The following is a 25728-nucleotide window of genomic DNA, read 5'->3' as shown; positions in this document are numbered from 1 at the left end:
GCACAATGCAAGGGTTAGCAGGCCAACACCCAATGCAGCCACAAATCCCTTTTACAACTGACTCCCCCAAAACGTAAGTACCAATAGGTTACTTTTGACTGGAAGCCTTACTGATAGCATAATGAATCAATTCATACACATTTTGTATGTTATATGGATTATATACTGTATTCTCACAATAAAGTCAGCTAGAGAAAAGACATGTTTTTCAAATTGTCACAAATCTTCAAAATACTTTCCATTATATTTATTGAAAACAACACAACTATGAGTGGACCTGTGCAACTCAGAATTGTGCTGTTTCAGAGTCAGCTACAGGAAGGCAACAGATTAAAATGTTATGCATGATTTATTTTGTTATACACTTCTCTATATCCTGTATCTTCTAAATTTCTTAAAAATAAACATATATAGGAGCCAAAACTAAACAATTTGGAAGAATGGAACAGTAATGTGTTGAATTCAGAAATGAGACAAAATTAGAAACATGAATAAACAGGAAAAACATAGGAGAGGATGTGGAAATAACTACAAAATGGCCTAATGCAATCAGGTGCCCATAATAAAAGTCATTTCCTAATAGTACCTTAGCCATTGAAAAGTATTTCTTAGTTTACATTAGAGTGTGCCCAGTGGTGATTGTAATTCACACATTCAACATGACTATTAATTTAAAACTATGCAAACTACCAAAGGCATTCTTTATCAGCAGGGATAGCAAATCACCAATGAAATTATACACATTTGTCCCAAAAGAGATTGTGAATTAGACAATATAAAATATCAAGAATGGAGCCTAACTTAAAAGTTTTTAAATAAAAAAGAGAGAGTGTTGAGCCCTGCTGAAGGAGGAGCCAAGATGGCGGCGTGAGTAGGACGTTACGTTATCAGCGGAAATCTCCTCCCAAAACAACATATATTTTTGAAAATACAACAAATACAACTAATTCTAAAAGAGAGATCAGAAGATACAGTACACAGTGAGGCTACATCTACATCTGCAAGAACTCAGCACCTCACAAAGGGGGTAAGACACAAGCCACAGCCCAGCAGGATTCAAGCGCTCCCCCCACCCCAGCTCCCCAGCAGGAGGAAAGGAGTTGGAGCAGGGAGGGAGTGGGAGCCCAGGACTGCTAAACACCCAGCCCTACCCATCCGCATGGGGAGCGCAGACACACACTGCGTGGTGTGCTGGATATTAGGGAAACAGAACAGTAAAATCTGTGAGCAGGTCCCCACAGCTGACAACCCCTGGGACAAAAGAAAAGCAAGTGCTTTTTGAAAGTCTTAAAGGGACAGGGGCCTCACAGGTGGATGGCAGCATTCCAGCACACTCAGCCCAGCAGCTGGGAATCCTGGGGAATTCCAGGTGTCCTAATCCCCTGGGCAACAGCACAGCTCTGAAACCCCTCATGGCGATAAACAGCCTCCCATACATTCTCCCTCTGGTGCGGCCCCGCTATAGGAGGGGAGCGGCCACGGGAGACACCGTGCCCACAGCAACCGCACAGAGCCTCCTCCACAGTTGCCCTGGCCAGACTAAGATGTCCCACTGGTGCACAGCAGCCCAGCACAGACAAAGGAAGCTGGGACAGGGAATGAAAGGTCACCATTCTCGCAAGAGAGCACACCCAGCACACCTGCCCCTCCCCGCGGGACGCTGGGCTGCCCAGACGGCTGTTCCACCTGCAGCAGCTCAGGAAATAAAACCAGAAGCTGCTCACCATGTGTGGGATGTTTTTCTCCCAGCTGACACACATCCCAACTGCCTACAACTACCTCTATTGCCATGAAAAGGCAGAAGAATTGGATCCAGTCCAGGATTACCCAGACAACCCCTGAGAAGGAGCCTGGAGAGATAGATTTAACCAATCTTCCTGAAAAAGAATTCAAAATAAAGGTCATAACCATGCTGATGGACCTGCAGAGAAATATGCAAGAGCTAAAAGATCAAGTTACGAGGGAGAATATAGAAATAAAACAATCTCTAGAAAGACTTAAGAGCAGACGGGATGAGGTGTAGGACGCCATTAATGGAATAGAAATCAGAGAATAGGAGCACAGAGAAGCTGAGGCAAAGAGAGATAAAAGGATTTCCAGGAATGAAAGAATATTAAGAGAACTGTGTGACCAATCCAAATGGAACCATATTCACATTATAGGGGTACCAGAAGAAGAGAAACAGAAAGGGATAGAAAGTGTATTTGAAGAAATAATTGCTGAAAACTTCCCCGAACTGGGGGAGGAAGTAGTCTCTCAGACCATGGAGGCCCACAGAACACCCTACACAAGGGACCCAAGGAAGACAACATCAAGACACATAATGATTAAAATGGCAATGATGAAGGACAAGGACAGAGTATTAAAGGGAACCAGAGAGACAAAAAAAGCCACCTACAAAGGAAAACCCATCAGGCTATCATCAGACTTACAGGCCAGAAGATGATATATTTAATGCAATGAAACAGAAGGGCCTTGAACCAAGAATACTTTATCTAGCACAATTATCATTTAAATATGAAGGAGGGATTAAGCAATTCCCAGACAAGCAAAAGTTGAGGGAAATTGCCTCCCACAAACCACCTCTACAGGGTACCTTAGAGGGACTGCTCTAGATGGAAGCACTCCTAAGGCTAAATAGATGTCACCAGAGAAAATAAAATCACAGCAAAGAAAGCAGACCAACTAAATACTAACTAAAGGCAAAAAATAAAATCAACTACTCACAAAAGCAGTCAAAGGAAACACAAAAGAGTACAGAATAAAACACCTAACATATAAAGAATGGAGGACAAGGAATAAGAAGGGAGAGAAATAAAGAATCATCAGAGTGTGTTTATAATAGCTCAATAAGTGAGTTAAGTTAGACAGTTAGAGAGTAAAGAAGCTACCTTTGACCCTTTCGTAACCATGAATCTAAAGCCTACAATGGCAATAAGTACATATCTTTCAATAATCACCCCAAATGTAAATGGACTGAATGCACCAATCAAAAGACACAGAGTAACAGAATGGATAAAAAAGCAAGACCCATCTATATGCTGCTTACAAGAGACTCACCTCAAACCCAAAGACAGACACAGACTAAAAGTCAAGGGATAGAAAAAGATATCTCATGCAAACAATAGGGAGAAAAAAGCAGGTGTTGCAGTAATAGTATCAGACAAAATAGACTTCAAAACAAACAAAGTAACAATAGATAAAGAAGAACATTATATAATGATAAAGGGGTCAGTCCAACAAGAGGATATAACCATTATAAATATATATGCACCCAATACAGGAGCACCAACATATGTGAAACAAATACTAACAGAGTTAAAGGAGGAAACAGAATGCAATGCATTCATTTTAGGAGACTTCAACATACCAGTCAGTCCAAAGGACAGATCCACCAGACAGAAAATAAGTAAGGACAGAGAGGCACTGAACAACACACTAGAACAGATGGACCTAATAGACATCTACAGAACTCCACACCCAAAAGCAGCAGGATACACATTCTTCTCAAGTGCACATGGAGCATTTTCCAGAATAGAACACATACTAGGCCACAAAAAGAGCCTCAGTATATTCAAAATGATTGAAATTCTACCAAACAACTTCTCAGACCACAAAGGTATAAAACTAGAAATAAATTGTACAAAGAAAACAAAAAGGCTCACAAACACATGGAAGCATAACAACATGCTCCTAAATAATCAATGGATCAGTGACCAAATTAAAATAAAGATCAGGCAATATATGGAAACAAATGACAACAACAGCACAAAGCCCCAACTTCTGTGGGATGCAGCGAAAGCATTTTAAGAGGAAAGTATAGAGCAATCCAGTCATATTCAAAGAAGGAAGAACAATCCCAAATGAATAGTCAAATGTCACAATTATCGAAATTGGAAAAAGAAGAACAAATGAGGCCCAAAGTCAGCAGAAGGAGGGACATAATAAAGATCAGAGAAGAATAAAATTGAGGAGAATAAAACAATAGAAAAAAATCAATGAATCGAAGAGCTAGTTCTTTGAGAAAATAAACAAGATAGATAAGCCCCTAGCCAGACTTATTAAGAGAAAAAGAAAATCCACATACATCAACAGAATCAGAAATGAGAAAGGAAAAATCACAATGGACCCCACAGAAATACAAAGAATTATTAGAGAATACTATGAGAATCTATATGCTAACATGCTGGAAAATCTAGAAGAAATGGACAACTTCCTGGGAAATTACAACCTTCCAAGATGGACCAAGGAAGAAACATAAAATCTATAAAGACCGATCACCAGCAATGAAATTGAATCAGTAATAAAAAAACTACCCAAGAGCAAAACCCCCAGGCCAGATGGACTTACCATGGAATTTTATCAGACATAAAGAGAAGACATAATAAGCATTCTCCTTAAAGGTTTCCAAAAAATAGAAGAGGAGGGAATACTTCCAAATGCATTCTATGAAGACAGCATCACTCTAATACCGAAAACCAGGCAAAGACCCCACCAAAAGAGAAAATTACAGACCAATATCCCTGAGGAACATAGATGCAAAAATACTCAACAAAATATTAGCAAACTGAATTCAAAAATACATCAAGAGGATCATACACCATGACCAAGTGGGATTCATCTCAGGATGCAAAGATGGTACAACATTCAAAAATCGATCAACATCATCCACCACATCAACAAAAAGGACAAAAACCACATGATCATCTCCATAGATGCTGAAAAAGCATTCGACAAAATTCAACATTCATTCATGATAAAAACTCTCAACAAAATGGGTATAGAGGGCAAGTACCTCAACATAATAAAGGCCATATATGACAAACCCACAGCCAACATCATGCGGAACAGCGAGAGCTGAAAGCTTTTCCTCTAGGATCGGGAAGAAGACAGGGATGCCCACTCTTCCCACTGTTATTCAACATGGTACTGGAGGTCCTGGCCACGGCAATAAGACAAAACAAAGAAATATGAGGAATCCAGATTGGTAAAAAGAAGTCAAACTGTCACTATTTGCAGATGACATGATACTGTACATAAAAAACCCTAAAGACTCTACTGCAAAACTATTGAACTAATATCTGAATTCAGCAAAGTTGCAGGATACAAAATTAATACACAGAAATCTGTGGCTTTCCTATACACTAACAATGAACTAGCAGAAAGAGAAATCAGGAAAACAATTCCATTCACAATTGCATCAAAAATAATAAAATACCTAGGATTAAACCTAACCAAGGAAGTGAAAGACCTATACCATGAAAACTACAAGACACTCTTAAGAGAAATTAAAGAGTACACTAACAAATGGAAACTCATCCCATGCTCTTGGCTAGGAAGAATTAATATCGTCAAAATGGCCAGCCTGCCTAAAGCAATCTACAGATTCAATTCAATCCCTATCAAAATACAACATCCTTCTTCAACAAACTGGAACAAATAGTTCTAAAATTCATATGGGACCACAAAAGATGCTGAGTAGCCAAAGCAATCCTGTGAAAGAAAAATAAAATGGGGGTGATCTCGCTTCCCAACTTCAAGCTCTACTACAAAGCCACTGTAATCAAGACAATTTGGTACTGGCACAAGAACAGACCACAGACCAGTGGAACAGAATAGAGACTATAGATATTAACTCAAACATATATGGTCAATTAATACACAATAAATGTGCCATGGACATACAATGGGGACATGACAGTCTCTTCAGCAACTGGTGTTGGTAAAACTGGACAGCTACATGTAAGAGAATGAAACTGGATCATTGCCTAACACCATACACAAAAGTAAATTTGAAATGGATCAAAGACCTAAATATAAGTCATGAAACTATAAAACTCTTAGAAGAAAACATAGGCAAAAATCTCTTGGACATAAACATGAGTGACTTCTCCATGAACAAATCTCCCCGTGCAAGGGAAACAAAAGCAAAAACGAACATGTGGGACTGTATCAAGCTGAAATCTGTACAGCAAAGGATACCATCAATAGAACAAAAAGGAATCGTAGATTATGGGAGAATATATTCATAAATAACATATACAATAAAGGCTTGACATCCAAAATATATAAAGAGCTCAAGCACCTCAACAAACAAAAAGCAAATAATCCCATTAAAAAATGGGCAGAGTAGCTGAATAGATAGTTCTCCCAAGAAGAAATTAAGATGGCCAACAGACACATGAAAAGATGTTCCACATTGGTAGTCATCAGAGAAATGCAAATTAAAACCACAATGAGATATCACCTCACACCAGTAAGGATCACCACCATCCAAAAGATAAACAACAACAAATGTTGGCGAGGTTGTGGAAAAAGGGCAACCCTCCTACACTGCTGGTGGGAATGTAAATCAGTTCAACCATTGTAGAAAGCAGTATGGAGGTTCCTCAAAAAGCTCAAAATAGAAAATACCATTTGACCCAGGAATTCCACTCCTAGGAATTTACCCTAAGAATGCAGCATCCCAGTTTGAAAAAGACATATATACCTCTATGTTTATTGCAGCACTATTTAAAATAGCCAAGAAATGGAAGCAACCTAAGTGCCCATCAGTAGATGAACGGATAAAGAAGATGTGGCACATATACACAGTGGAATACTATTTAGCCATAAGAAGAAAACAAATCCTACCATTTGCAACAACCTGGATGGAGCTAGACGGTATTATGCTCAGTGAAATAAGCCAAGCGGAGAAAGACAAGTACCAAATGAGTTCATTCATATGTGGAGTATAAGAACAAAGAAAAAGAACTGAAGGAACAAAATAGCAGCAGAATCACAGAACCCAAGAATCAACTAACAATTACCAAGGGGAAAGGGACTGGGGAGGATGGGTGGGAAGGGAGGAATAAGGTGGGGGAAAAAAGAAAGGGGGAATTATGATTAGCAGGTATAATGGGGGGCACAGAGAGGGCTGTGCAACACAGAGAGGACAAGTAGTGATTCTACAGCATCTTACTTCGCTGATGGACAGTGACTGTAATGGGGTTTGTGGGGGTTACTTGGTGATGGGGAAAGTCTAGTAAACATAATGTTCCTCATGTAGTTGTAGATTAATGATACCAAAATAAAAAACAATAATAATAATAATAAACATATATATAAACTATAATAAGTAAAAAACATACTCCATATTATAAAAACTAAACATAGTAGTTTATTAAAAATCCAAACAGGAAGTATGAATAAAGATATTAAAAATGCTTTGAGGGTATAATTTAACTAAGGAAAAGGATACCAACACATAATAGTACCAAAAAGTCTTTGAACTTTTGTGTTCTTTTTAAAGTCTCAAATCTAAGTTACCTAACTTTACAGAAGAGCAGAAAATACAAGAAGACCTATACCAATACTAATCATCTACTGAAGTTTACATTCTTTGTTCTGATGAAATTGCTTCAAAAATGCTGTCAGTGATTTTTACTCCTACTGGGATACAACCCAACATATGACATTCACTTTTCATACAAGTACCCCATTTTCTCCAAACCCCAGAGTTCTTTTCTTACCTTAACAATTATTGCATTACAAAACTACTCAGAGTCTTTAGATGTTCTTTAGATTTTTGGAGTCAAGATATAATTTGATTACCTGGCTTTTTCTGTGCCTCCCACACACTGATGAACATCGATGAGTTCCATGAGTTGTTTTTGCAGCACTACATCTTTGCCATCAATTTGAGTAATGAATTTATGCTGTAAAAGATCTGACACTGTTGGGCGCTTTTCATAATCTTTAGTCAAGCACCTGCACTGGCAAAAAAAGAACATGCAATTATTTGATAAGTTAGAGTTTGAAATTGTTTTTCATATTCCTAAAAACTTCTCTAACACAAAAGAGCAATGCTCCTCACAAAGCTCAACCCGAGGAGCATATCTGAAAAGACGTTAAACTGAAATACAATGAAAGGAATATTCGTGAAAGCGCACACATCTGTGGGTGTGATTAGGCTGTAGTGACACCAACTTCCAACTGAACGCTCCGTCCCCAGTCTCCCAGCAAGCATTCTTGCAGAGTGATAATTAAACTTGGTCTCTACAGGGTCTCCTTCACAAGCCAGTAGCTAAATATTAGCAACAATCAAGTCATTACAGTTTTAATGCGTATCTAAAATTAAAACAAACTTCTCAGTTTCTCTTCCCAAATGCTTTTAAAGGCTTCTCAATTGATGTAGTTTTCCTACATGATAAAACTGATAACACATTTGAGAAGACTGATGTGCTGAGGATGTTTAAATTCCATGTCAGTAGATGTTTTTGGAGGTCAGACAGTAGATGTTCTACAGCATATCACACTTCTTAATAGCTTCAACCAGAGCCATGGTCATGAGAAAAGATATGGTGAGTGAGAATATCTGAAACAGCATCACTGAACAATTTAAGGATGTTGAATTAGCTGTGACAGCTGTCTTCAAATATTTGGAAAAGGGTTTAGATTAGATTTCAATGATCACAAGGGACAAAACCTAGGATCAGTTGGTGGAATTAAAAGAGAAACATTTCAGGTCAGCATATGGAAGAACTTTTCAACTGCGAGGCTTATCAAAGATAGAATGGGCTGCATTGGGAAGTGTGGTCATTTTTATTAGGGATGATTAGGTACTGACTGGACGGCCACTCAGTGCACATGTTCTAGAAGGATTTACACTGTGGATAGGAGTTGGGCCCAAATATATTTCCAATGCCTTTTTAACCCCGAGATTCAGAGGATTATGAGAAAGCTGGTCAGCTAGGCTGCCATTTGGGGATATAGAAAAAGAAAAAAAGAAGAAGCTCATGCCTTGACTTGAGCAGTGACATTTCTTATCTGTTTTGTTACTCCTCTTAGGAGGACAATTTGGTGATTAATTTTTGGAGCTAAACAAAAATGATACTTCCCAGAGATGCTAAAATATGCCAAGGAATTGGATGATAATGTCTAAAGATAAGTGCTCTTAGTTTTCATTCAGTTTAACAGAATGTGTCAGCTTCAGATATCTGTAGCACTTGTGTCAATGTATCAGCTGCCACATATTAAATCATTTTATTCAAGTAAAACTTTATCGAATGGCTGAGGAGTATGGGCACTCTAGCACTGTAGTCACAGCAACAAGTAAGGCATGTTCAGGCCTCTGAGGTTGCTTATGGTCTATTTGGGGAGAAAGACACCTAAACAAGGAGTTAAGTAAAAGTGGCCATACTACCACTGGAAGAGAAACAAAATACAATGACAGCACACAGGACTGAAGACTGACTGCCTGGAGGAAATCAGGAACTGTTTCTCATAGGTGAAACTCTGTGAAACATGTCAAAGTCACCTCATGTCACCGAGGATCTGCATGGAAGGATCTGCAGACATGGCGCCTGATTGTGAATCATGGGGAGCCCTTCCATTACCAGTGATTCTCCCAAGGGATCTGTGAAATTCGACTGCAGTTTACTAAATATTCTGTATTGTGTGGTACATACAGTAGTTCCCCCTTATCTGAGCTTTCCACAGTTTCAGTTACCCATGTTAACCACAGTCCAGAAAGAGACCATCCTCTTTCTGACACATGTGGTCAGAAAGTCAACAGTAGCCTAAGGCTAGTCACAGTGCCATGTCATTCACCTCATTTCATCTCATCATGAAGGCATTTATCACCTCACATCATCAAAAGAAGGGTGAGTATAATACAGTAAGATATTTTGAGGGAGAGACCACATTCATACTTCTTATTACAGTATATTATTATAATAGTTCTATTTTATTGTTAGGTATTGTTAATCTCTCACTGAAATTTCTATATTAAACTTTTTCATTGGTATATATGTTTAGGAAAAAACATAGACTATAGAGGGTTTGGCACTCTCTGTAGTTTCAGGCTTCCACTAGGGGTCCTGGAACAGATCCCTGGCTGATAAGGGGGGACTACTATACTCAGTAATATATAGGTAAGTGAAATCTGAAAAAAAATCCTAGCAGATTATCAACCTTCCTTGGGTTTGCACAACCCTAAATCTAAGCCTCTTGTCTTTATAGTAATACAAAGATATTCTTGGTAGAAAAACCAATGATGACAGCATGGATGGGTATTGCCAGTACCTTTTATCTTTGCACTTTCTACAGTATCTGAGTAGTGTTTGACACACCAAATCTTAATGTCTCCTCTCCCTCATTTACAGCCTGGGGTAATCCCTTATCTTATTTTTTAAGGTGAAGACATAATAAAGATTATGAAAAAAAATTTGTGGGCAGATATTTAGAAATGGTTGTCTCATAGCTTCTAGCCAATTTTTTGTAAGCACTGCACTTGTGCTAAATATTTGTCATATTAAAATGTTCACTGAATCTCAAATGCACAAGCATCTTATCAGTCATTATCTAATTCACTGATTGCAATGAAAATTCTCTGATTGTAATGAGAATTAGTAACAGATAAATGAAGGATTAAATCACTGAAAAAATAGATGTAAGTGAGCAGGTGGGAGATGCTAAGGGCATAACTGCAAAAAGCAGGTGGACAGAAGATTGTGTTCATGGATGATGAAGATCTGCAGAAGCATAGCCATCGTTAAGCGACTAAACATGACCCCAGGATCATTATTTGAGCAGCAATGAATTCACTGAACATTCAGAAGACTCTACAAATGCTTCTTTTGAAGAAAATAATGGAAAGCTCTGGGGCAATTTAAGAGGCAAGAAATAAGGAGGAGATTTAATAGACAAGAAATTTAGTAGATAAAAAATAAGAGATTCAGAAGCATGGAGGAATTGCATTTGGCACACTTCAAAGTTCCAATGGGACGGTATCTCTGTTTTTTTAAAAAGACTCTGTTGTTACTCACTTGCTGATGAAGTCATTGAATTCTGCTGACCATATCTCAGGCTGCCTTAGTTTTGGGGGTGGATTCCTAGAACAGTAAGAATCAGAGTTGGATTGTGCACATTGGTCAGTCTGAAAAGTCAGAGGCAGAGGCACCCAGGTGCTGCCAGGTGTAATCAAGCAGCACCATCATTTCCCAGTTCAGACAGATAATTCACTATTAATCATTCTTTATATAAAATGACAGATTCCTTGTTTCTCCAAAAGCATTTAATGTATGACCCAATTGAGAACAGTGTAGCACAGAGAAGGCACATAGTGGATCTGTGGCATCTTACTACACTGATGGACAGTGACTACATTGGTATGGGTGGGGACTTGATAATATGGGTAAATGTAGTAACCATGTAACCACATTGTTTTTTCATGTGAAACCTTCATAAGAGTGTATATCAATCATAAAAAAAATGTATGACCCAATTTTTCTGATTTTTTTTCTTTTTCTTTTTTTTTTTTTTTTTTTTTGTAAAGGTAATCCTTTATTTCACTTGTTTCTCAGACATTAGTGAAGTTCCTACTAGCTGCCAGGCATTTTACTGGGTTCTGAGGTTACAACAAAGAATGAGACAAACTTTTCTCTTAAGAAAGGTACAGGTTTCGTAGGGCAGAAGACCTAATTATAACTGGATGTTATAAAATATCAAGCAGGTGCTGTGAGGAGTACATAACAGGCATTGTGGGAGCACTCAGAAGGGGCACCTAACTCTGTAGTGGAGGAGAGGCGGTCAGGGTCTGGGGTGGGGGCTAGAGTGGCAATGCAGGCAGGAAAAAGGGAAGAGCCTTCCAGGCAGAAGCGATGGTCTGAACACAGGCGGAGAAAGCACGGTCGGCATGGAGCTGCAAGCAGCTAATGAACTATTGGTGCTGCTGAAGCCTAAGCTGGAGAGAAGGTGAGGCGTGAGGCTGGAGAGGGAGGCAGGGATCCGCCTCGCAGAGAGATGATGGGTTTTGAGATGTAATAATATAGTTGGTTTAAAATTGTTAATATATCTCTTTTTTGGATTTGGAGAGGATAAAATGGGAAGAAAGGACACCAGTTAGGAGACTAGATCAGTTAGAAATTCAGAAAGATGATGAGACCCTGGACCAAGACAGCAAAGCTAGAAGGGCTGTGATGAATTTGAGAAATATTCAGGCATTAGAATTGACTTGGCCTGATGAGAACTGACATGAGATGAGAGATAATAAAGAAAAAAGAAATACTGAGAACTTGAGGGACGGGTTGATATAACAAACTAAGAGAGACTAGACTAAAGGAGGAAAGATTAATTCTGTTTGTGCTATGCTGAGTTGACATCCAGGTGTGATGTTCAAGTGGGCATGTCAATCAGAAATTTTATTGTCCAAGCGCAAATTTGAAGGAAGAGGTCTGGACTAGGGGCACAGATTTGGGAGGTGTCTACATACCTGTGGGCACAAAAAATGCAAGTAGACAAAGTCACCAGAGTCCATTAGAGTCGTAAGACTCAGCGGAGTGATGGGCTTAGGAACCCCAGGAAGTGGGACAGGAGAAGTCGATGATGACGGGCCCCTGAAGAAATATAAAGGACTGCTTAGAGAGGTAAGGAAGACCAGGAGAGCAGGCAGTCATGGAGGCAGAAGACTATCAGCTGTATGACAGGAGCAGAGAAGGCATAACAAGTATCCACAGCAGGTTCTTGTGCAAAATATGGTCACTGTGAGCCTGCCACGGAAGCAGAAGACTCTGTCAGCTATATAATGGTGTAGACAAGGCAACACAAGTATCCACAGCAGGTTCTCATGGAAATACAGTCACCGCAAGGTTCTTGTGCAAAATACAGTCACCGTAAGGCTGTCACGGAAGCAGAAGACTATTTCACTTATAATAGTAGTAGACAAGGCAAAACAAGTATCCATAGCAGTTTCTTGTGCAAAATATGGTCACCGTGAGCCGGCCATGGAAGCAGAAGACTCTGTCAGCTATGTAACGGTATTAGACAAGGCAACACAAGTATCCACAGCAGGTTCTCGTGCAAAATATAGTCACTGCGAGGTTCTCGTGCCAAGTATAGTTACTGCGAGGTTCTTGTGCAAAATGTAGTCACTGCAAGCCTGCCAAGGAAACAGAAGTCTATGTCAGTTATATAATGGTATTAGACAAGGCAACACAAGTATCCACTGCAGGTTCTCATGCAAAATATAGTCATTGCGAGGTTTGGATTCTCCTGGTATCACTCTCAGGGATAAGTCAAGTCACACATCTGGGGATTTGAAAACTGAGGGTTGTTGATTTTTCAGCAAAACTGGAAGTTTCATCTTTAGAATGTCAACTAGTTGAAAGAAATCAAGTTCTTCAATAACAGCTGTTATTTGGGTGGGCATGTGAATCCGCAGTGAAGCTGAAGCGCAGCCATCGAAAGGCTCGTCTGCAGCTGGCGGATCCACTTGCAAGCTTGTCCTGTGGCAGGTGGCAGGTGACAGGAGTCCTGAGTTCCACTCCACGTGGGCCTGTCCACAGGATTGCTCACGACATGGCAGCTGGCTTCCCTCAGAGTGAATGATCCTAGATGGGGAGACACCCACGCACCGGAACTGTAAGGTCTTCTATAACCTGATCTCAGAATTGACATACCAGAAGGAGTGGGGAACAGGAGGAGGAGTCTAGATATCACAGTAGGCAAAATCCATAGCCTAGGTGTGAAGTGGTAACTTGAAAATTATAGTAGGTGATGTGAAATGATATGAGCTAACGTTTGAACACCCAGGAACTATGCCCAGGAACTGTTCTAAGCACTTGACTTTATTATCTCATTCAACCCTCACAACAGAATGAGGCAGATGCTGCTGTTATCCAGAGAGGGAAACTGGAGTGCAGAGAGCTTAAGTGGACTCGTTGGGTGTGGAAAAAGATTACATGTAGGGGAAGACAACTGGCTGTGCCCAGAGTCCTGTGGGATTTTTACTAGCGGATGAACCACCCCTTATGGTTCTTCAACTGTTCAGCCCATGTAGTCTGGGCTGGCCAGAGCAGCTAACCAGGGGCAAGTGACGGTCCAGCCAAAAGCAATTCACAGGCCATTTCATAGGCAGTGGGAACAAAACCAGACCAGAAATTCCCGGACAGGATCCCTAGAATGGTTCCTAAATAGCTAAGTCTGATCTCGGCCCGAGGGCTCTTTCTAACTTCGAGCATCTTTTGCAGTCCAAAGACACAAGGAAAGAGAGTTTCCTTTTTGAACAGAGTAGGTGAGGCTCCTCAATACATGAGGCTGGCTGTGGAGAGGACTCCTGGATGCCCTGTTTCAGGTGCCCCCAATACGTGCAATCTGGGCTTCCCCAAAGCAGGCTGATTTCTCTAGGATGTTCCTCGAGGATGGAAAATGCCCTCCAACGTTTCTACCTGCTTCTGCTCAACTTCCTCCAAGAATTCCAGCGGGCTCCTTTCTTCAACCTGTTCTTGCTGCAATTTACAAGATTCTTTGGCTTTCTTTCTTGTTCTCCAGATTTCTTTCATTTTCTCTCCCTGCTCGGTTGTTTTCAGTCTCCAGCTTTCTAGCCTTTCACCTCCTTGGTCCTGTCCTACAAAGCCACACCTGTTCTGACAAGGGGCTGAGAGTTTGATAAACTTACTTAATGTCAACAAAAGAGAGAAAGAAATAAAAGTAAGTTCAGAGTCTCAGGAGCAAAACCTGAGAGGTGAGCTGCCTGGGCCTGCGGGCCTGGTGTCACGGAGAAGGGCCTGCCCGTCTCCGCAGGCTCCACCTTGCCAGAAACCCCGATCTCCGGGGTGGAGAAAGGGCCGGGCGGCTGACATAACGTCCGCAGGTCCCGGGATTGGGACACGCCACCACCGAGTGCAGGCGGCACGGTGGGCGTGCAGCCCGTCGCCCGCAGTGGCCTCCGGACGCCGCGCTGGGGCGCGTCCAGGCGGCCGGGTGGGGCCCCGAGCCCCGTCAGTCACCCGGCATGTGCGCCGCGGGTGGGGCCGCTGTTGGCCGACGTTCCGGCCGGCCGGATGTTCGTCCCGCCAGCCGGGGCCGCTCGCACCGCCTCTGCCTTCCGCTGCCCCCGACGGCTCCGGCGGCCCGGCTGGATGCAGCGGGCGCTCGGGCGGCCTGAGCAGGTGGGTGCCGGGGGGGCGGGAGGCCGAAAGGCGCGGCGACGGAGGCGCTCGGCGGTTGGTGGGGGCCCCGCGGGGCGGCACGCGCCCTCCCCGGCCCGGCGGCCCAGGTGCGGGCGCGGCGCGCGGCGGTGTCGTGTGTCGGGGCGGCCGGTGGGCGGGAAACGGCTGGGCTCGGGCTCAGGCACTAGGGCCTCCGCCGCCCCGCACGCCCCGCGCCCCCGCCCCGCGGCCCGCGCGCTCTGGGGTGGGGCCGGGCCCGCGCCTGGGCCGGGAGGGCCCCGGGCCCGGCTGCAGCCCGCCGCCGACACCCGCCGCGGGGCCCCGGACGGCGCCGTGGGGCGCGGGGTCCGGGCCGCCGCGCTGCAGGTAGCCCCGGCCCGTGCCTCAGCCGCCCCCGCGGGACCTTCCGCGGCCCGGGCGCCCCCGCGCGCTCCCGCCCCCTGGGTGCTCGCGGAGCCGGCGCGGCTGGGCCCGGGGCCGCCCTCCGCCCTCCCTCCCAGGGGCCGGGCGGGAAGCAGGCCTAATTTTTTTTCTTTTAAGGAACTTTCTTGCTTCCACTTGAGAGCCCTGGGAGAAAACATCAGTACTCAGCAAAATAGAAACAATGAATATGAGGAATAATATTTTGTACTCTGAGTCCTGCAGAAGTCTCTGAGGGAACGTGTAAGGCACAGCAGCAGAAAGGGACACAGAGAATGCCTTCATGAGCTGCCCTGGTACTGTCACATGGCTGGAAACAAGATTGCAAAAGTAAGGGACTGGAATATATGATTAGCTATAAGCTCTGAATGCCACTTAAAAGATTTTGTTACTAATTCCCTTCACTTTAAGCTGAACAAAGCTTTTCTTTTTAGCATGTTCATGAATACAAAGGCATATCACTTGAAAACGAGGCAGACCTAACTCTGTAATCAAGCAACATTGATCAACCATGGTAGTTGAATTTGCTGAAGAACTGCTTTGTGTTAATCCTTACAGCCCTTGTTTTCATTAGTGGAATGGAAATACTTTGTCTTCAGTTCTGCATTACTCCTTAAATAGCTTATAATGAAATTAATGTACAGTTTGTACAGGCTCATTAAAGAAAAGTGCAGCTACTCATCTGCCCTGGATCAGGCCTAAAGCTCATTTTACAATCTTCAGAGCTCATTCAAGATTGCCGATTTGCACATTAAAAGAAGCAATTCTTATCTCCAACAATCTTGCTTTGTTTTTTGTCCTGAAAATTTCCTTTGGAAGAAATTTATTGGCTTGCTTTGAGTATAATGAAGTTGTGATGATATTAGAACACTCAGAACTGAGTAGCTTTTCAGATCCCTTCTTTCTAAATTTGTCTATCATTAATATTCTAAGAACTTGGCTTTAGAGATACACTGGTTATAGAAGTAATAAGAAATGACTAATATGATGCAGTTTCCAGAAGTGCCTTGCATGTGTTGACAATGTCATTCCTGCTTCATGTGGGCACAATCACCAAGAATGACAGCATTAGGCTAACTGGCTGTTCAAAACAATAATTACAATGGTTCAGGATGTACAGAGATCCATCTTATATACTGAATGATGACAGTAGGAGCTAGGAAATGTAGATTTTTTTTTCTATTTTCCTCATATTTAATGAAATGTTTTAGACTTGGTATGGAATAGGTTTTTGTTCTTTTTTGTAACCTTGTTTCCTATTTACCAATAAGCAGTATATTTTACAAACAGTAAGACCTGAGATATACATTGAAATTATGCAAAGGATGACATATATCTAAGGTATTATAATCCAGAACACCTACAAAAGACAGGAAATTCAAAGGCAAAATTAAAAACACATTCAAATGCTTTGGTTTTATACTAACTGAACTCAGTGCCACAGATTCCAAATGCATCTATTTGGAAATGAATTCAACATATTGGCATTATTTCTTTAGGACTAGAAAACTACCTTCCCACCTCCAACACAAACAAACACACTCACTGCCAGGGCTTTGTACAAATGATTATAGGCACCAGGACCACAATATTTGTTTTAATGTAGAGCATGGTAACAAACTATAACTTACCACCTTAGCACTCTGCCCTGGACCCCTGTCTATAGGCCCTCCATTAGAGGGCCTGGTGTCACAGAGAAGGGTCCATTAGAATTAGGGCAAATCCTTAAGAAACTCTTCAAAAAGATAACAAAATAATTAACAGGCAGACTTTTCACATCAGTTTTCTGATATATCTGGGAACTAACCAAAGCACATACAAAATAGCATTTGAATAGTTACAGCATAAGTAGGGGAAAGTCTGTCAATATATACATGGAAGCGGAGGGGGCTTCAGAGAGGAAAGTGCTTTCATGACTCCAAAGAGATCATTCTTCTAAGTTTACTGTTTTACATTAAATTATTCAAACATGGGAATATTTTAAATTATTATTTTATCAGTATATTTATAACTTTCTTAATATTATTTTAAAGTTATAAACAAAGGGAAGTCTTAGCAAGTAGTAAAAAAAATTATTTGACTGATAGAGTGAGACAGAACAAGTCATGCTGCATTGGCCATGGACAAGAGAGCCTCAAGACTGATTTGGGAGCAGACAGAATGGGAGGAATTGCTGTTTTCAGAGGTCAAATCCTTGCAAAAGAAAAAGGACACACTGAGTGTCAACAGCAAGCTCCTTCACTTACAATGGGGAAATGAAACTATTGAACAAATACAGAGTTTTGGAAGAAGCAGAATGACATTCCAGGCCATTCTGCTCCTAACTTGCTGAACTACATTGACTATTTCCATGAGAGCACTCAAGGGCTGGAGGAAGAAAGATACAATGCTGGGACTGGGCCCCACGCTAGTCCTCTCACCTTGGTATTTTGAAGAGTGCTCTCATGGGATGCAGGTCAGCTAGTGGGGGATCTCCATCACCTAGCTCAATAGCCGTGATCCCCAGGGACCATGTGTCACATCTGGCATCATACGTGGTATCCAATTGCTGTTCACATGCAATCACCTAATAGAAAATTAGAAAAAAAATGGTGAGGTTTATGATTTTAACAAACATGCAGCAAATGTTTGGAGCAATGTGTAAGTGTTCAAACTGATGAGGTTTGACAACTATGAGAAAAGGCAGTGACTTAGGAAAACAAAAGCTCAAATTATTAGTAAGTATTTGTAAGCTGAGAGCAGAGAATATCTTAGCAGGCTGCAAATATCAAAGAAGAAGCCTATGAAAAGATATGTTTCTGAAAATGCAAAACAGAAAGGGAAAAGAAACAGTGTCACACATGGAAAGGATGGAATTAAATGGACAGCTAAGGCTTGTCAGAGGATAGCCACTCCACAGACTTTTAAGTGTGAATGAAGACATTTATCTTGGCAAAGATAAAAAATATAACTAATGAATTTCAAAAAATTCACTAATCAAAGGATGTGATTGAGAGATAAGAGAAAAGGGAAATTTTTTTCAGTATTATGAAGTAGTATTACATATAAGAATTAATTACTTCAGAATTTATTTCAAAATATGTAAAGATACAGATGGACTACAATTATAATGTCAGTGATCACTAAAGAGTATTCAACTTTACATTTTAAACTATTTTTTAAAACCTTTACATTTTGTGAATGTCAACCCATAGAACAAATAAAAAATGACTTGGGGATAATGGCAAGTTAGAGTTTTATCACTGGACTACAGTACTACGAAATGACCCATAAAGTGAAAGAAAAGTAAGGCCTCTGTCTGGAACAGTATTTCACCTTTCTCACTGTACTTAACCTCAGACTTAACACATTAACAAGCCCTTGTGTTGACACACCACAGTTTAGTTGGTATCATTTACATACATGTCACCCAGGAAGGGTAAATCCTTCATAAGTATATCTTTATTCATACCTGATACTAATGGCAATGGCAGAAAACAGCATAAGTATAAATTTATGAGTGTGATGGAAAAATAAAAGGCAAGTAATGATAAACACAAGGAAGCCAGATGGTGGGATAGAGGAAGAGCATAGAGGCAAATCTTGCTATTGGTAACATTCTGGTTCTAGGTTGGGTGGTGAGCTTTAGGGCAAATAAACAAGATAGCTGTGAACCAATCCATTTCTAAACACATGAAGGCCAATAATAAATAGAGACGTATATAAATCATATATATATATATATAAAGAGAAGAGAGAATACAGTTTCCCAACTGAGAGTATGATGATGGTGACAACATCTTACACAACACTTCTCAACTTTTCCACCCAAAGTATTTGTAACATCATGGGAAGGTAAATGCCGAATCAGAGCACAGCCTGAAATATCAGGTGCAAGCATAAGAGTCCCAAGTTTTCTATTCAGATTTCATATTTAATATGTTAAATACTCATAGAAGTATTATTCATTAATAGCCCAAAACTAGAAGCAACCCATCCCCTACTGATGAATAAAATGTGGGGCACACATACAATGGCATATTATCCTGCCATCACAAGGCACGGAATACTGACATCTGTTACATTGTGGATGAACGCTAAAAGAACGAAGCCAGACACAGGGCCACATATCACATGACTACACTGATAGGAAATGTCCAGAACAGGCAAATACACAGACAGAAAGCAGATTAGTGGTGGCCTAGTGTAGGAGAGTTTGAATGGGGAGTGACTCTGAAGGAGTATGGGGTTTCTTTTAGGAGGAATAAAAATGTTCTAAAATTAGACTGTGATGGTAACTGCACAATCCTGCAAATATGCACTTAAAAAATCATTAAACTGAACACGAGTGAATTACATAGCATGTGCATTCTATCTTGAAAAAGCTGTTAAAAGTAAAAAATACTATCAATGAATTTTCCTTTCTGTAGTATACCTTTGTCTGCTTTAGTATAAAAATGTTTTTGATCCATCTTTTTTTTTTTCTAGTAAGATTGTTGCTTCAGGAAAATTCATTATTTTACACCTTCACACATGTTGTCCAGGAATATCTCCCCAAGGCTTGGGTAAGTCTATGCCCCAATTTTCCTGAGACAGTCTTGGTTTATGCTTTCTTTTCCAGAGTCATTACAAATATCATACCCTTTCACTCTGAGAAGTGTCCTGGCTTGTACAATAAGCTATAGGGTCACCTACAACAATAATTATTTCCTTTGTCTGCTTCATCCTGATACATACTCCAGTTTGGAAAGGATGGCTTTATGTAACCAAGAAATGCTACCTTTGGTCTTGAATTTAATTAAAAAATGTGAAATCAAAAATTTCACTTTTCAACTGATAAGTGATTTCAACAAGTTCACCTCAAGAGGCCAAAAAACCATTGCAAAGTGCTATACCATTAATTATGGAGAATATACTAAATTTTTTTACCTTACTTCTAATTCCTAGAAATCTATCGTTAATAACATAGAGCTAGTATACATATGATATCTTCATTAACTAGATGGGTGTTTATTCAAATTTATTCTTCAAAAATTCTAGAAGAGTAGAAATTTATTGAAATACTTCCAATCATTCACAACTTCAGAAAATGCATATTACAGAGAGATGAATAGAATATGAACAAAATCTCAAACATACATTACATGACAGCTTGAAAAGACAACACTGAACCTTTCCCTTTTATATAGTGTCTGTTGATTGCTCACCACGAAAGAACTTCCAAAACCTGTTGCCCTATGGTAGGCTTATTAATAAAAAAACAATGACTTATCAGTAAAACATCTGCGGGTTACATGTTAAGAAGTGTCCATTTCAATTATTAACTCATTTAATACAAAATTAAATCATTTAATATATAAAACAAATTTTAGATAGATAAAAACTATTTCCTTTTACTGATAGAGTGGTTCCAAGATCCATAATCAAAACTGCTTTTACTAAATGGCAAACTTAAACATACAATAATGGTTTTACTACAATAAATTAGCATATGAATAATATAAAGCCAGATTATTAATTATTTATTATAGTATATATTATACTATTTATTATATTAACTTTAAGGCATGTGAATATGATCCAATGTTGATATTATAGATATACTATATTAATTTCCCATTAAAAATTTTTTATGAGCTTTTAAAAACACTAGTAATGAAGAAAGAAAACAGATGGTGGCATGACTAGTGTGGTGGAAATCTCCCCAAACCACATATATTTTGAAAATACAGCAAATACAATTATTCCTGAAAGAGTAACTAGAAGTAACAGTACATCAGAAAGTCCACATCAGAGAGAAGCCAACATCTCACAGAAAAGGGTAAAGTGAAAAGCCGTGACCTGCAGGGACCCAAGCACTCCCCCCAGCCCAGCTCACATGTGGAAGGAAGAGAATCAGAGAGGAGAGGGAGTAGAAGCACAGGACTGCTAAATACCCAGCCCTAGAAGTCTACCCTGGGAGCACAGACCCACATTGCATGGTACTCTGGAGATTAGAGGGGCTGAAAACCAAAGTCTGAGACTAGACTGCAAACAGGTTTCCACAACTGGCTGTCCTGGGACAAAAGAAAAGCAGGTGCTTTAAGGGACTCTCAACAGTCAGAGGGCTGCTAAAGGGGCAAGTGTTAAGGAGAAGGAACGGGTGGTCAAAATCATCCTGGCATAATCCACCCAGCAGGCTGGGAACTTTCAGTAGCTTCAGGTGCCCTATGCTTCTGGTTGGCAACACAGCCCTGAGACACCTAACCATGATAAGCAGCCTGTTGCTCCTTCCTCCCAGCCAGCAACTACACACAGATGAGCTGTCCCTGCCATTGCTAAAGACTAGCCGGAGGGCAGCTCCACCCAAAGCCACTACACAGCTTAATGCAGAAGCTTCCCCTGTGCATGGTTGAGCGGCACAGATAGTGGAGACGGGTGATGATACCAGGAGCCACAAACAGGCTCTGTTATCATGGAAGAACCCGCACCACTTGCCTGAACCCCCATCATCACCCTAGGCCATCCCAAGGGCCACCCTGCCCACAGCAGTTTAGGTGATTAACCCAGAGGCTGCTCCTTGTGCACAGTTGACCGGCACAGTGGAGACAGGCATGGTGACCAGGAAGCAGGAAAGGACTTTCTCCTCCCACCTGACAACCATGCCACTCACCTGCAACCACTCACATTGCTCCAAGACTATGGAAAGGCAGAATAACCTTGTTCAATCCAAAATCCCTCAAACACCAGAAAGAGGGCTCAGTGAGACCAAAATCACCAATATTCCTAAAATATAATTCCAAATAAAAGTCATAAGCCAGCTAATGCAGCTACACAAAAATATTCAAGAGCTAAGGGATGAATTTAGGATGGAGATAACTGAAATGAAACAAACAATGGAGGGATTTAAAAGCATTTAGGTGAGTTAGAGGAGACAGTAAATGGAATAGAAATCAAAGAACAGGAATACAGAGAAGCTAAGGCAGAGAGAGATAAAAGAATCTCCAGGAATGAAAGAATCTGTGACCAATCCAAATGCACAACAATATTTGCATTATAGGGGTACCAGAAGAAGAAGAGAGAGAAAAAGGGATAGTGTCTTCAAACAAGTAATTGCTGAAAATTTCCCCAATTTAGGGAAGGAAATAGTCTCTCAGGCTATGGAAGTCCAAATACAAGGGACCCAAGTAGCACAACACCAAGACATATAATAATTAAAATGGCAATGATCAAGGACAAGGACAGAGTATTAAAAGCAGCCAGAGAGAGAAAAGAGATCACCTACAAAGGAAGACCCACCAGGCTATCATCAGACTTCTCAGCAGAAACCTTACAGGCCAGAAGGGAGTGGCATGATATGTTCACAGCAATGAAAAAGAAGGGCCTCAAACCAAGAATACTCTACCCAGAAAGATTATCATTTAAATTTGAAGGAGGGATTAACAATTCCCAGATAAGCAAAAATAGAGGGAATTTACCTCCCACAAACCATCTCTACAGTGTATTTTAAAGGGACTGCACTAGATGGAAGTGTGCCTAAGACTAAATAGCTGTCACCAGAGAAATAAAACTACAGCAAAGGAAGTAGACCAATTAAACATTAACCAAATGCAAAATTAAATCAGCTACCCACAAAGTCAGTCAAGGGATACACAAAGAGTACAGAATATGACACCTAACATATAAAGAATGGAGGAGGAAGTAAAAGTAGGGAGAGAAAAAAGCATCATCAGATGGGTGCTTATAATAGCATGTAAGTGAGTTAAGGTAGACTGCTAGATAGTAAAGAAGCTGCCCTTGAACCTTTGGTAACCACGAATCCAAAGCCTGCAATGGCAATAAGTACATATGTATTGATAATCACCCTAAATGTAAATGGAAAGAATGCACCAATCAAAAGACACAGAGTTATAGCATGGATAAAAAAGCAAGAACCATCTATATGCTGCCTAAAAGAGACTCACTTCTAACCCAAAGACATACACACACTAAAAGTCAAGGGATGGAAAAAGATATTTCATACAAACTTTTCAGTACTTGAATCAGACAAAATAAGACTTCAAAACAAAGAAAGTCACAAGAGACGAAGAAGAACATTACATAATCACAAAGGGGTCAGTCCAACAACAGGATATAACCATACTAAGTATCTATGCACCCAACACAGGAGCACCTACATATGTGAAACAAATACTAACAGAATTAAAGAGAGAAATAGAATGCAATGCATTCATTTTAGGAGACTTCAACATACTCCAAAGGACAGATCAACCAGACAGAAAATAAGTAAGAAGACAGAGGCACTAAACAACACATTAGAACAGATGGACCTAACAGACATCTAAAGAACACACCACCGAAAACCAGCAGGATACATATTCTACTCCAGTTCACATGGAACATTTTTCAGAATAGACCACATACTAGCCACATAAAGAGCCTCAGCAAATTTAAAAAGATTGAAATTCTACCAACCAACTTCTCAGAGCACAAAGCGATGAAACTAGAAATAAATTGTACAAAGAAAACAAAAAGGCTCACAAACGCATGGAGGCTTAACAACATGCTCCTAAATAATCAATAGATCAATGACCAAAATATAACAGAAATCAAGGAATATATGGAGACAAATGAAAACAATGGCACAATGCCCCAATTTTTGTGGGACACAGCAAAGGAAGTTCTAAGAGGAAGGTATATAGCAGTCCAGGCCTATTTAAGAAGGAAGAACAATCTCAGAAGAACAGTCTAAATTCACAATTACTGAAACTAGAAAAGAACAACCAGTGAGGCCAAGTCAGTAGAAGGAGGGATATAATAAAGTCAGAGAAGAAATAAATAATATTGAGAAGAATAAAACAATAGAAAAAATTAATGATACAAAGAGCTGGTTCTTTGAGAAAATAAACAAAATAGATAAACACCTAGCCAGACTTATTAAGAAACAAAGAGAATCTACACACATAAACAGAATCAGAAATGAGAAAGGAAAAACCCCTATGGACACCACAGAAATACAAAAAATTATTAGAGAATACTATGAAAATCTATATGCTAACAACCTGGATAACCTGGAAGAAGTGGACAACTTTCTAGAAAAATAGAACCTTCCATGACTGACCAAGGAAGAAACAGAAAATCTAAACAGACCAATTACCAGCAATGAAAGTGAATTAAAAAAATACCCAAGAACAAAATAGCCAGACCAGATGGCTGCACTGCTGAATTTTATCAGACATAATACCCATTCTCCTTAAAGTTTTCCAAAAAATAGAAGAGGACGCAATACTTCCAAACTCTTTCTATAAAGCCAGCATCACTCTAATACCAAAACCAGGAAAAGACACCACAAAAAAAGAAAATTACAGACCAATATCCTGGTGAACATACATGCAAAAATACTCAACAAACTGAATTCAAAAATACATCCAGAGGATCATATGTCATGATCAAGAGGGATTCATCCCATTGATGCAAGAATAGTACAACATTCAAAAATCCATCATCAGCCACTCTATCAATAAAAAGAAGGACAAAAATTACATGATCATTTCCATAGATCTGGAAAAAGCATTTGACAAAATTCAACATCCATTCATGATAAAAACTCTCAACAAAATGGGTATAGAGGGCAAGTACCTCAACATAACAAATGCCATGCATGACAAACCCACAGTCAATATCATATTTAACAGTGAAAAGCTGAAAGCTTTTCTTCTAAGATTGCTTTCTCCCCACCTTTATTCAACATAGTACTGGAGGTCCTAGCCAAGGCAATCAGACAACACAAAGAAATAAAAGGCATCCAGATTGATAAGGAAGAAGTTACACTGTCACTGTTTGCAGATGACATGATATTGTACATAAAAAATCCCTAAAGAATCCACTCCAAAACTTCTAGAACTAATATCTGAATTCAGAAAATTTCCAGGATACAAACTTAATACACAGAAATCTCTTGCATCCCTATACACTAATGATGAACTAGCAGGAAGAAATCAGGAAGACAGTTCCATTCAAAATTGCATCAAAAAGAATAAAATACCTAAGAATAAACCTAACCAAGGAAGTGAAAGACCTATACCCTGAAACCTACTCTTGAGAGAAATTAAAGAGGACACTAACAAATGGAAATTCATCCCATGCTCTTGGCTAGGAAGAATTAATATTGTCAAAATGGCCATCCTGCCTAAAGCAATCTACAGAGTCAATGCAATCCCTTTCAAAACACCGGCAACATTCTTCAACGAACAGGAGTAAATAGTTCTAAAATTCATATGGAACCACAAAAAACGCCGAATAGCCAAAGGCAATCCTGAGAGGGAAGAATAAAGCAGGGGCAATTATGCTCCCCAACTTCAAGCTCTACTACAAAGCCACAGTTATCAAGACAATTTGGCACTGGCACAAAACCAGACCC

The 25728-nt window shown here is 40.3% G+C and overlaps 2 protein-coding genes across 5 annotated transcripts in view; one reads left to right on the top strand and one right to left on the bottom strand.

Moving 5' to 3' along the window:
• The window catches only part of LOC108408551 (serine/threonine-protein kinase TAO1-like), a 581472-nt gene extending 561675 nt beyond the window's left edge, over window positions 1–19797 (bottom strand). For 2 of the 4 annotated variants that reach the window (XM_073229186.1, XM_073229188.1), the window contains exons 1-4: window positions 14208–14497; window positions 12254–12919; window positions 10809–10874; window positions 7594–7749 (exon numbers count right to left, since the gene is read on the bottom strand). The gene's annotated coding sequence lies outside the window, so the exon portion shown is untranslated. Of the gene's footprint in view, window positions 1–7593; window positions 7750–10808; window positions 10875–12253; window positions 12920–14207; window positions 14554–17770 lie in introns of those variants that run through there. The other 2 variants (XM_073229187.1, XM_073229189.1) reach the window with 2 other exon arrangements.
• Window positions 11678–25728, top strand: part of LOC140845609 (uncharacterized) — a 47039-nt gene continuing 32988 nt past the window's right edge. The window contains exons 1-3 of the mRNA XM_073220209.1: window positions 11678–11736; window positions 14454–14930; window positions 19818–19894. Of these exons, the coding sequence (XP_073076310.1) occupies window positions 11678–11736; window positions 14454–14930; window positions 19818–19894 (613 nt within the window). The remainder of the gene's footprint in view (window positions 11737–14453; window positions 14931–19817; window positions 19895–25728) is intronic.

This window comes from Manis javanica, chromosome 2 (assembly GCF_040802235.1).
Source record: "Manis javanica isolate MJ-LG chromosome 2, MJ_LKY, whole genome shotgun sequence".
Lineage (NCBI taxonomy): Eukaryota > Metazoa > Chordata > Mammalia > Pholidota > Manidae > Manis > Manis javanica.
The sequence above is the reverse complement of the archived record's forward strand: the minus strand, read 5'-3'. Positions and strand labels throughout refer to the sequence as shown.